Genomic DNA, 12,344 nt, shown 5'->3' with positions numbered 1-12,344 from the left:
GTTTTCTGTGGAATTAACTTGATAGTAAGAAATCTATTGTCCTTGTGGAAGGAGAGAGAATTACGCACAAACTTTATAAATAGTATCTGTTTCTGAACTTTATAGCTGATTTTTAAAAATTATCTTTTTGGAAGTTGGCTGGTTTTGCAGCCTGGTACACATTTGAGCCAGTAATCTAGAAATAAAAAGTTGTACTTGTGTACTAACAAGTTGGTAATGATCATATGTTTCATGTGGTGACTTTTTTGTGACTAGTCTGAAATAAATTCATGGCCTGTCAGGTTCTAATGGACAGCTATCATAAAAACAATTGCCACACTTTGCACTAATTGGTGCTCTTACTACTAGTCTTAGCAATGAGTCCTTGTTACATGGGAACAGAGTCTGATCTTTCCTAAAACAAAAAGCAGTCAAGTAGCACTTCAAAGACTAGCAAAATAGTTTATTAGGTGAGCTTTCGTGGGACAGACCCACTTCTTCAGACCATAGCCAGACCAGAACAGACTCAATATTTAAGACACAGAGAACCAAAAACAGTAAGCAAGGAGGACAAATCAGAAAACGATAATCAAGGTGAGCAAATCAGAGAGTGGAGGGGTGGGGGGAAGATCAAGAATTAGATTGAGTCAAGTATGCAGACGAGCCCCTATAGTGACTCAGAAAGTTCCCATCACGATTTAAACCATGTGTTAATGTTCCAAATTTGAATATAAATGTCAGTTCGTCCACTTCTCTTTCTAAAAAGGAGCGATAATGTCTCTTCAGTAACACACATACGTTGAGGTCATTGACAGAATGGCCCATTCCATTAAAATGTTGACTAACTGGTTTGTGGATCTGGAGTGTTTTGATGTCTGTTTTGTGCCCGTTGACCCTTTGTCTAAGGGAGTTAGAAGTCTGTCCAATATACAAGCATCTGGGCATTGTTGGCACATGATGGCATATATGATGTTAGTAGAGGAGCATGAGAAAGTGCCCGTGATTCTGTGAGTAACCTGGTTAGGTCCAGTGATGGTATTTCCAGAGAAGATATGTGGACAAAGCTGGCAGCGGGCTTTGTTGCAGGGAAAGGTTCCAGGACTGGTGTTCCTGGGGTATAGAGGAACTATAAACTATTTTGCTAGTCTTGAAAGTGCTACTTGACTGCTTTTTGTTTTGATAGTGTATAGACTAGCACGGCTTCCTCTCTGTTACTGATCTTTCCCAGCATAGGTATGTAAAGAAGCCTGCACTGATTTTTTGTAGAAATAACCTTCTCTGATGGACTTCAGTTTTCATTGTTGTCTGTCTGTCTGTCAGATTTCCAGAACACTGAAATTTATTGTCCCATAGTATCCACATCTCTCTAATCAGTCATCATTCCAAAAAAATATTACTTTGGCCTCTTACAGAAGAGTAATTACTTAAAAACAGTTTTTGAAAGTGATTATCTGTTAAAATGAAAAACTGTATTTTTAACCTCTTCAGGCAAATTAGCAAACTTTATTAATATGCTTCTCTGGATTCCTCAGTTGTAGTATCTGGGCATTGTCTGTATAAATTGTGACAATGTATTTTATTATCAAAAGTGATTAAATAGAAACATTTAGGGAGAATAAGAACGTTTCATTCATTATTTTAACTTTTTCACCCTCCTTTTTTCTGATTATTCATTCAAGTCAGTTTGTGCCTCAGTTTGCCAAGCAATATTCCATGCTGTAGGGTACAAAATGGTCTGTCTTGTCTTTGGATTAGTGGTTTTTTGTTTTTTGTTTTTTGTTTTTTTTGGTCTCTGTGTTCTAGGTCAGAGTGACACAACCACCACATCATCTCCAAATCCACACAATTCTCCGCAGTCTGCTGTTCTGTCTAATCGGTGTGCTTTAGTCACACCACCTCTCTTGTCAGCTGTGTGCAGCCTGCTGGACAACCTGCTGGTGGTTGTTCCAAAGGACACTGGAACTGCTCTTCGACAAACACAGTTACTAGCAGCTCTTAGTAGGTAAGAAGAGATCAGTAACTGTTTTAGCTATAAACAGATGTTGCAGTATAGGCCAAGATGACCAATATCTATGTCATTAACTAGAACTTTGTGACAGTTGTCAGTTGGCTCTCAGGTACTTCTAAAACTTTCACAAACACTTTTTAAATCAGTTTAAGCTATGAGATGTTTTCATTTTGTTCAGGGTGTGTCTACACAGCAGGCTTATTTTGAAATAAACTATTCCAGAATAGCTTATTTTGAAATAATTCTGCTACACACAAAATACATTTTGAAATAGCCCTCAGCTATTTCTAAGTAGAATGTCTACACACAATAGAACCTATTCTGAAATAGAGCCATTGGACATGCTATGGCATATTTCAAAATATACTCTGTGCCCAATCTACACCACCCCTCTTTTGAAATAGCAGTTGCATTGTGTAGATGCTAGCAAATTTATTTCGAAATCAGGCCAGTTATTTCGAAAAAAACTTTGCTGTGTAGATGTACCTTAACACTTCTGTTGTGGGCTTGTTTAACTTCACATTACATATTAATATAATCAGTAGAAACCCTGCTACTGGGGATTTAATTACACCAATATAAAGATTCTCATAACTGTATAGCTTATTCAAATATAGGAAGAGGAATAAACTACATTAGGATCAAACACCTCTGTACTGATAGAACAACATGCACGCTAAGCATTGTCCTGGTAACTTTAAAAACAGACACTTTCTATACCATAAAACTGCATCTGCACTAGGGTTTTTACTAATAGGATTATTTGGGGATAATTTTCTGATCCCTGAGATTTATTGTACTCTAATTTACATGTATGTACTGTTGTTATTAGTATCATATTAACATAGTTTATCTTTTGCTTTGCATGAAAGATGAAACATATATTACTCTAACAAACTATCCTATATTTTCCATTAGCCTTGTAAATGCTAGGTTGGTTGAAAGATTCATCTTGGATTTGAAAGCTCCTCTGCCTCATCCGTATCACTTTGAACGTACAAAAGCTCAGGTTAGTTATATATGACAGTGAAATGCACTGTATGAATTTAAAAATCCTGAATTTAGTTGAATTTGTACAACTATATCAGTTTGTTTACAGGGTATATATCCAATAGCTTACAACAGCTGTATGAGGTCTGTTCTAATTCACATAATTTACCTTAAAACATAACCCATCCAATCAAATCTTCAAGTAAACTTGAGGAAAATATATTATACACGCTGCTAAGTAGGCTATTCGTTGTGTTTTTGTTTGAAGAGTTATGTAAAATGGTCGAACTGTAAAACAGATTTAATCTGAGCCATCAAGCAAAATACATGTTTTCTTTAAAACTTGAATGGTGGGATTTCTGGGTCACGTCCTCCTTCAAAACGCCTAGAGATAGGACCACCAAATTTGGTATACAGCTTCCTCTTGTTATAACTTAAAGCAACGTGACAGTTTGGTTGTGCCTGGCATGGGATTGCTTCTCATAAAACTATATGGAAAAGAGAGAGAATCACCAGGCAGATGAAAGGAGCCAGCTAGTCCCATCCCCCTGAATCTAGGACTGCCTCTTACCACCAGCCATCCTTTAGGGAGAGCAATTTGTATGGGGACATTACTAGTTACTCCACCAGAGAGCAAAGAAAAAGGAAATAGTTTGCTGCATTCCTCACTCTCGCTGGGGAGCTTGGCTCCCTGTTTTTTTAAAAATAAAATAATCTAAATAAAGCATACGCATTTTCCTTTTATTTTAAAAAAAAATCCTTCATTAAATTAAGGACTCGAGCAATGGTAGGTAAATGTGCTCGTGATGAAATAAAAGAAAGAATATCAACAAATTGCTAGGATACTGTTACTCCATGTGTTCTACCCAGTGAATTATCTCAGAGGGAGAGCCGTGTTAGTCTGTGGCTTCACAAAAAACAAGCAGTCCTGTAGCACCTAAAGACTAACAATTTTATTTGTTAGGCAATGAGCTTTTGTGGAAGTGCATCTTACCCACAGAAGTTCATTACCTAATAAATAAAATTATTAGTTTTTAGGTGCTACAAGATTGCTTGTTTTCCATGTGTTCTGTTCTAAAAATGTACCCTTATGTACTGAGAATAAACGCTCAGGTTATACAAAAGCACATGACAGACTGTGAATTATAATGCTTTGTACTGAATAGTTTCAGTTAGTTACTCATACAACTGTTATTTTAAGAAACTGTTTAGCATGCAATTTCTTGCATCTGACTGCACTTGTATTTCACCATTTAATTGTCCACAACAAATATGGCTCCCTCAGTTGAGATGCTAGATCTGGCAGACATTGAAGCAGATGCTTAACTCTACATGCGAGTAGCTGAACTGTGTTATTGGAACAATTCACATTTCTACATTTATTTTCATGCAGTTAAAATTTTACAGGATTGGGGCTCCATTGCTGAATGGTTTTTCTTTCATAGAATCTATATTTTATGTGGGGAAAAAATAGTCAGAACTTACCACAGAAAATTTCAGAAAGAAGTAAAAAACACTAATTCCTTGTGCATGTAGTTTTGTAGGCCATGTATTGAGATGTTGCTATCCAGTCCTCAAATATTTTGTGTAGCTGACCATTAATATATGGGGTGGAAGTCTAGACCAGAGTTTTCTATGGTGTCTAATTTATAGACAAAAGAACTTTCATAGTCTTAATTTATATATAAAACTCTGCAAAAGACTGCCATATTCTCTTATTTACTCAATTTACTTAAACTGCCACAAAGACAACAGGGAAAGCCTTTTTTGAGAGTCTCAAACAGCAGAAAGACCTAATCCACTGACACATTTTTAGTTCTTTTAGAAAAATCTCTAGTTTTTTTAACCTTCAGTTACAAAGGCCATTTTCTCAATATATATATTTTCATCAGTGTCCCCAGGTTGTCTTTTTCCATTTTGTTTCACAACTATTCCAAGGAATATCATTTAGTCTTCTAGATTTCTCCACAGCCTCCTCCTGAGAAGTTTCATTCTCTGTTATTGATGTGCTTGGATTTCACAATGGTGTCTGCAGAATGAAAATTTTCTACTGCCTTGTACTATAACATTTATGGTTTAAAAAAAAAACCTCTAACTTCAGTCCAAGTCACTTTAATTCAGCCATCTCTTTTAACTGATACATGCTTAGGCTCGGCAGGATTCAGTTTTAATTGCTAATGTCAGTTTCAGCTAACACTGAAATCAATGATAAGAAAAAAACAATCTTTAACTGTAATTCTTCTTCGAGTGTCCCCGTGGGTGCTCCACATTAGGTGTCGGGCTCGCCCGGCGCCGCAGATCGGATCTTCCAAGCAGTTTCTGCCGGACCGCGCATGCGCCGGTGCGCGCCGCTCCCCCGCGCGCTCCCGGCCATGTGCGCGATCCGGTCCCCGCCAGTTCCTCTTAACCGCCGTCGGCTGCAGACGGAATCCAACTAGGCTAAGGCCAAGTAGTGTATTCAATGGCTTTATCTGTTTTTTCTTAAAGTTTTTTTCAGGCACTTAGGCTACTATAAGCTAGCCGTTTGTTATTTTGTAAAAAAAAAAAACAACAACGAACAAGCTAGGAGAGCAGTAACAAGCGCCGGAGGCCAGGAGCTAGGGCTATCAGCCCTCCGGCTAAGGCAGACCATCGGACGGGGAAAACGGCACAAAGAAGGTGCTAAGTACCCACTTAAAAACACAAAGACTCACCAACAATGTCCTCTTCAGGCTTTAAAAAAAAAAAAAAAAAAAAAAAATGCTGCTTCTTGACAAGGCCCTCCAGCCAGAAGTGCCGGAGCGGCCGCAGCAGGAGGGACCCTCCGGGGCCCTTAAAAGGAAAGCTGCCTCCCTCACCCCATCAGCGCAGAAACGGAGGAAAGTATCTCCAGCCCGATCCCTGCCGGCAGCAACAGCGAGCGGGACGGGAGGAGCAAGCAGCCCCCAGCCGCAGCAACAGCTGATCGGCGGCGGCACGGAGAGCCACGTGGAAGCGGCTCAGCCTCCAATACTCAGCCAGCCGCCCCGCACCGCAGGCAGGGCGGCGGCTAAGCAAACGCCGGTACTGGCGGCACCGCAGGCAGCGGCACCGACCCCCGGGGAACCGGCGGTGCAGAGCGCGCAGGCACGCAGCCTGCCGGCACCGGAGGACACCGCACATGCGGCATCGCCCTCGAGCGTGCCGAGCTCGGTGCAGACGGGGCCGGAATCCCCTGTATGCTCCCCAGCCCGATCCCTGCCGGCAGCAACAGCGAGCGGGACGGGAGGAGCGAGCAGCCCCCAGCCGCAGCAACAGCTGATCAGCGGCGGCACGGAGAGCCACGTGGAAGCAGCTCAGCCTCCGATAATCAGCCAGCCGCCCCGCACCGCAGGCAGGGCGGCGGCTAAACAAGCGCTGGTACCAGCGGCACCGCAGGCAGCGGCACCGACCCCTGGGGAACCGGCGGTGCAGAGCGCGCAGGCACGTAGCCTGCCGGCACTGGAGGACACCGCACGTGCGGCACCGCCCTTGAGCGTGCCGAGCTCGGTGCGGACGCCGGAATGCCCTGTATGCCCCCCAGCCCGATCCCTGCCGGCAGCAACAACGAGCGGGACGGGAGGAGCGAGCAGCCCCCAGCCGCAGCAACAGCTGATCGGCGGCGGCACGGAGAGCCACGTGCAAGCGGCTCACCCTTCGATAATCAGCCGGCCGCCCCGCACCGCAGGCAGGGCGGCGGCTAAACAAGCGCCGGTACCACCGACCCCCGGAAAACCGGCGGTGCAGAGCGCGCAGGCACGCAGCCTGCCGGCACCGAAGGACACCGCACATGCGGCACCGACTTCGAGTGTGCCGAGCTCGGTGCGGACGTGGCCGGGATCCCCTGTATGTCAGGGGCGGAGTTACCTCCTCAAGGGAGGGGGAAGACTGCACACAAGAGGAGGCATTGCAGCCCCTCTCCGCACAGGGCTGTGTAGTTGCTTTCTCACAGCCCTCCGCTATGTTGCAGACTCCAACTAGAAGGCAGGGGTCCCCCCCCTCCTTGGCCTACCCAGAGCCCCCTTCTCCATTTCTGCAACCAGCCTCACCCTGGCTGGGACCACCTCCATCGCTCTCTCCAGGGTCTCGACGGTCTCCCTCCCCCAGACGCAAAGGGTATGCACCAAGGGAGTGGTCTAGGTCACCTTCCCAAGACCAGTGCTTATACTGCCGTGGTCGCCCCTACCACGCAGGGCATAGACACCATCGGCAATCTACTAGGGAAAGATCCCTACGAACGATCTCGTACCCCCAAGGGCAATTGTGACCGGGGACAGAGACTTAAGCATCTCAGGGGGGACTGGTTATGGAACCCCGAGATTTTTCCTCGCACACCTCTAGTGAGAGGGTGTACCATCATCAGCAGGAACCGGAAGGGTCCAGAAAGACGTACCCCAGCGGTTCCTCGCTTTCCTCCCCGGATGAGGCTACGGCCCCGGGGGGCGTCCATCCTCCGGACGATCTCAAACAGTTCCAAGAGCTGTTTTACGAGGGTGGCCTTCACGCAAGGCTTCCAGACAGCAAAGGTGCAAGAGCAACACCATAAGCTCCTCAAAAATCTGAGACCTCCGGCCTCCTCCAAAATAGCAATACCGCTGATGACGCAATCTTGGAGCCTGCCACTATGATATGGCAGACTCCTGCGACTATTCCACCTGTCCACAAAAGAGCGAAAAAAAAAAAAAAAAAATACTTCGTGCCCACGAAGGGCATGGAGTTCCTGTTCAGCCACCCACAACCAAATTCTTTGGTGGCGGAGTCGTCGCAACGTGGGGGAATAAACAAACATGCCAAAAAGCTAGAGCTGTTGGGCAGAAAGGTCTACTCCTCCTCCACGCTACTGTTGCCAATGGCAAATTACGCAGCGCATCTAGCGAACCATAATTTCAACAACCACATTAGGTTGACCTCCCTCATGGACTCACTTCCAGAGGGCACGAAACCAGTGCTCAAGGCCATCATCCGACCATTTTATAACCAGTGGCAAAGGATCACCACAGACACATGGGTGCTGGAGATCATAGCCACGGGGTACGCCATCCCCTCCCAGTTGCTCCCACCGCCATGACCTCCACCCGGGGCCCCACCTCCAGGAGACCTCCCATGTAGCGAGGCTCAAGCAGGAGGTAGACCATCTCATGCTCGTAGGGGCAGTGGAAAGAGTGCCGGAGCAACTGCAAGGGAGAGGGTTCTACTCGAGGTACTTCCTCACGGGGAGGTCCATCTTAGATTTTCGAGGCCTCACCGGTACCTGCGCAAGCAACGTTTTCGGATGATCACAAACGCCTCTATCCTTACGGCACTAGACGATGGAGATTGGTTCGCAGCCCTCGACTTACAAGGTCCTACCGTTTGGGCTCTCCTCAGCCCCCAGAGTCTTCACCAAGACCTTGGCAGTGGTGTCAGCCTACCTGCACAGACAGGGGGTATTTATATTCCAGTATCTGAATGACTGCCTACTCAAAGGGGCCTCAAAGGAGGAGGTACTACGCATAATATGTGTCACAGCAGGCACGTTCTCTTCGCTCGGCCTGCTTATCAATCTGACAAAATCAAAGACAGACCCCACACAGGACATAGAGTTCGTAGGGGCACGCATAAATTCTATTACAGCGAGGGCGTATCTACCAGAGACTCGCTTTCGGGCCATCGGCTCCCTCGCGCAAGGCTTCACCTTCAGCCCTATGGTGCCGGTTCTGACGTGCTTACAGCCGCTGGGCCACATGGCAGCAGCAACGTTTCGTACAACAGAACGCCAGGTTACACATGCGCAGCATGCAGCATTGGCTGGCGAGCGTATACAAACCGGCAGCACACACTGTTCACAGGATGGCGTCGCCCACAACGGAGGTGCGCAAATCCCTGCAATGGTGGGTAAACCCAGAGAACCTGCTAACAAGGGTACCCTTCCACCAACCACACGTATTGGTTTTTCTTACTACAGATGCCCCCCTCATAGGGTGGGGAGCACACATGGGCGAAGAGGTGACGCAAGGGCTGTGGTCCTCTATGGAGCAGTCACTGCACACAAATATACTGGAGCTCAAAGCAGTGTTCAACGCCTGCAGACACTTTCGAGACCAACTGAAAGGCAAGGTAGTCGGGATCAGTACAGACGATACCTCCACCATGTTTTATATAAATCGGCAAGGAGGAGCTCGGTCCCGTGCCTTATGTGTAGAAGCAGTCCGGTTGTGGAACTGCTGCATCGCCAACAATGTAACCTTGAAAGCCTCGTACTTACCAGGCGCTCGCAATGTGAAGGCAGACCAGCTGAGCAGGCGTTTCGCACTCACGCACGAGTGGCAGATCCGTCCCGATCTGCTGCAACCGATTTTTCCACGCATGGGGTTTTTCCCCAGATAGACCCTGTTTGCTACTCAGCACAACAAGAAGTGCCCACAATTCTGCTCCAGGGCAGGACTGGGACGGGGGTCCCTGAGGGATGCCTTCGCGATCTCATGGAGGGGCCCCCTGCTTTACGCTTTCCCTCCCACAGTGCTCATCCACAAAGTGTTGCAGAAAGCCAGGAGGGAAGGAACCTGAATGATCCCGATAGTCCCAACGTGGGATCGACAGCAATGGTTCCCCCTATTCCTGCGCATGTCGGACCGGCCACTGAGGTCCCCTCCGGTGGCGCGGGATCTGCTCACGCAAGCCCAGGGGTCCATAGTGCATCCGCACCCCCAAAGCCTGCGACTACAAACGTGGTTAATCCATGGCTCAGCTCCCTAGAGAGCACATGTACGGAGGAAGTGCAGCAAGTCCTAGAAAGTAGCAGGAGGACTTCCACCAGGAAGACCTTCAAGCAGAAATGGACTCGCTTTACGGCATGGTGTTCTACCAAACAGCTAGCCCCCTTTCGGTGCCTATGGCTGTGATATTAGAGTATTTACTGGACCTCAAGAGAGGAGGACTCTCGCTATCCTCGTTTCAGGTCCACCTGGCCGCCATTTTGGTGTTCAGACACGAAGAGGAAGGGCACACGGTGTTCGCCCATCCCATGGTTACCAGGTTCTTCAAAGGGCTGGTAAACCTATACCCCCCTCAGAAACCGCTTCCACCTCTGTGGAACTCGGACCTGGTGCTTAATGCGAAAAGGGGACCACCGTTTGAGCCTTTGGCCACGGTTTCCCTCCGCCTCCTTATGATGAAGACGACCTTTCTTCTCGCAATCACGTCAGCTCGCAGGGTGAGCGAGCTTGAGGCAGTTATGGCAACGCCGCCCTGCGCTGTTTTTCCAAGGAGGCGGTAACCATACGGCTGCATCCAGCCTTTGTTCCTAAAGTTTCTTTCTGAGTTTCATACTAACGAACCTATTGTTTACCCTTGTTTATCCAAAGCCTCATAACTCTAACAAAGAGGTGCGCCTACACCTCCTGGACGTGAGCAGGCGCTAGCTTTCTATATGGACAGGACCAAGTCCTTCCGGAGAACGGATAGGCTCCTAGTCTCTATCGCTCCCAAATCAAAAGGAGAATGTCTCTCTTCGCAGAGAATCTCTAAGCACATCGTATCTTGCATAAAAATGTGCTACAAACTCAAAAAGACTCCTTTACTGGCCACGCCCAGGGCTCATTCCACTAGGGCGGTGGCAGCATCAACAGTCTTTTTTCAAGGGCGTTGCGCTAAAAGACATTTGCAGAGTGGCGACCTGGTCATCCTGTGACACCTTCGCCAAACATTACGCCCTTCACAGGGTATTCCAAGAGGATACCCGTCTCTTGGCAGCGGTCCTCTCGGGGACAAGCTGCACATAATCCGATTACCCACCTCCTATCTTGGGTTACTGCTGGGTAGTCACCTAATGTGGAGCACCCACGGGGACACTCGAAGAAGAAAGAAAGGTTACTCACCGTAGTAACGGTGGTTCTTCGAGATGTGTCCCCGTGGGTGCTCCACTACCCGCCCATCCTCCCCGCTCCGGATCTCTGTTTAGTGTTTTGCAGGAGCATCCGAGGCGGTTGGTCAAGGAACTGGCGGGGACCGGATCGCGCACATGGCCGGGAGCGCGCGGGGGAGCGGCGCGCACCGGCGCATGCGCGGTCCGGCAGAAACTGCTTGGAAGATCCGATCTGCGGCGCCGGGCGAGCCCGACACCTAATGTGGAGCACCCACGGGGACACATCTCGAAGAACCACCGTTACTACGGTGAGTAACCTTTCTTTGTGCCTACAGGGATCATATATTATTGTCCTTGTAGCCCTCCTATCACTGAAGTGAATTAATGGGTCTGTGACAGTGCAGCTGTACAGTGCTTCTTGTGTTGCCTCAGGGCGGGTGACTCCCAATATCTGCAGGCACAAATTAGGGGGGAGGGATATCCTGCAGTCCTGGTGGGGCAGAGCAGAAGCCTCTAACCAGGACTGTGAGGAAGCCACCCAACTCCTGAAAGGTTAGCCTGCTGACACAACCTTCTCACTCCCTCACTGGAGATGCTGGGGGTCTCTGCTCTTCTCCACCAGGCCTTCAGACTTCCCCACATCTTGTGCCAACAGGGGCCAGCTGTGCAGGGAACCCACTGTCACAGGAGTGAGAGGTCAGTGCTATGACAGCACAGCTGCAAAGGGCTCCTGCATGGCTGTGAGGTTGGAGATACAGTTCCTGCATAGGGGTGGCTCCCACACGCCTGTCTTGTGTATTAGTGGGACCAGTGGTAGCTAATTCCTGCAGATGCAAAGTACTTGGAAGGTTGGAGTCCTGACCTGTGAAATAAAGACCTACCGTCACCGCCTAGTGGCAAGTGTCTAGGAACCATTCAGGAGCAGGGTAGCCTCCCCTGAAGCTAGGAATTCCTCCCTCTGACCCTGATCTGGAGTCTCTGGTATGCCTGGACAGGACCAAGTGTCTTCTCTGTGCCTTATGCCAACAGAGATCCAGTGTCACCAGCTCTATGGCTGTGCAGGGAGCCCTCTGCAGTTCCTTAGCTCAGCTCAGCTAGCTCACTCATCAACCAGGGAGCTGCTGCTGACAGGAATTGTTTGGCAATAGGGCAGCCTGCCTCACAACCAAAAGATAGTCATTCAGGCTGGGGAATCTCTGCAGATCCAGGATGACTGCAGCTACCTGTGCACCTTGCTCCCTGGTGGTGTGGGCCCCTTAGCCTGAGAGAGAGCTCTCAGTACTTCCTTAATCCAAAGTCCATACCTATCCCCCCATACCACAAGTTTAAAAATAAAAAATAGTTAAAATAGAAAAAAAATCCAAAGGACAAAAATACAAATAAAATAAATAAAAATTGACAAATGGCAATATTGAAAATGAAAATCACATTCTGAAAACTCTCTATGCATTTAATATTTTGATTCCTAAAAGGTATATAGTATTGTCTATAGGCGGTCTTAACCTAATGTAAAATCAGGTTGCATGT

General features: G+C 47.7%; 1 protein-coding gene across 6 annotated transcripts in view; it reads left to right on the top strand.

Moving 5' to 3' along the window:
* RTTN (rotatin) overlaps positions 1–12,344 on the top strand; it is a 194,422-nt gene that overhangs the window by 136,707 nt on the left and 45,371 nt on the right. For all 6 annotated transcript variants that reach the window (XR_012644470.1, XM_074987517.1, XM_074987516.1 and 3 more), the window contains 2 exons: positions 1,783–1,981; positions 2,906–2,996. Coding sequence is in view for 5 of the 6 variants with exons in the window: in XM_074987517.1 (XP_074843618.1) it covers positions 1,783–1,981; positions 2,906–2,996 (290 nt within the window). In the remaining variant the exon portion in view is untranslated. The remainder of the gene's footprint in view (positions 1–1,782; positions 1,982–2,905; positions 2,997–12,344) is intronic.

This window comes from Carettochelys insculpta, chromosome 2 (genome assembly GCF_033958435.1).
Source record: "Carettochelys insculpta isolate YL-2023 chromosome 2, ASM3395843v1, whole genome shotgun sequence".
NCBI classification, from domain to species: domain Eukaryota; kingdom Metazoa; phylum Chordata; order Testudines; family Carettochelyidae; genus Carettochelys; species Carettochelys insculpta.
The sequence above is the reverse complement of the archived record's forward strand: the minus strand, read 5'-3'. Positions and strand labels throughout refer to the sequence as shown.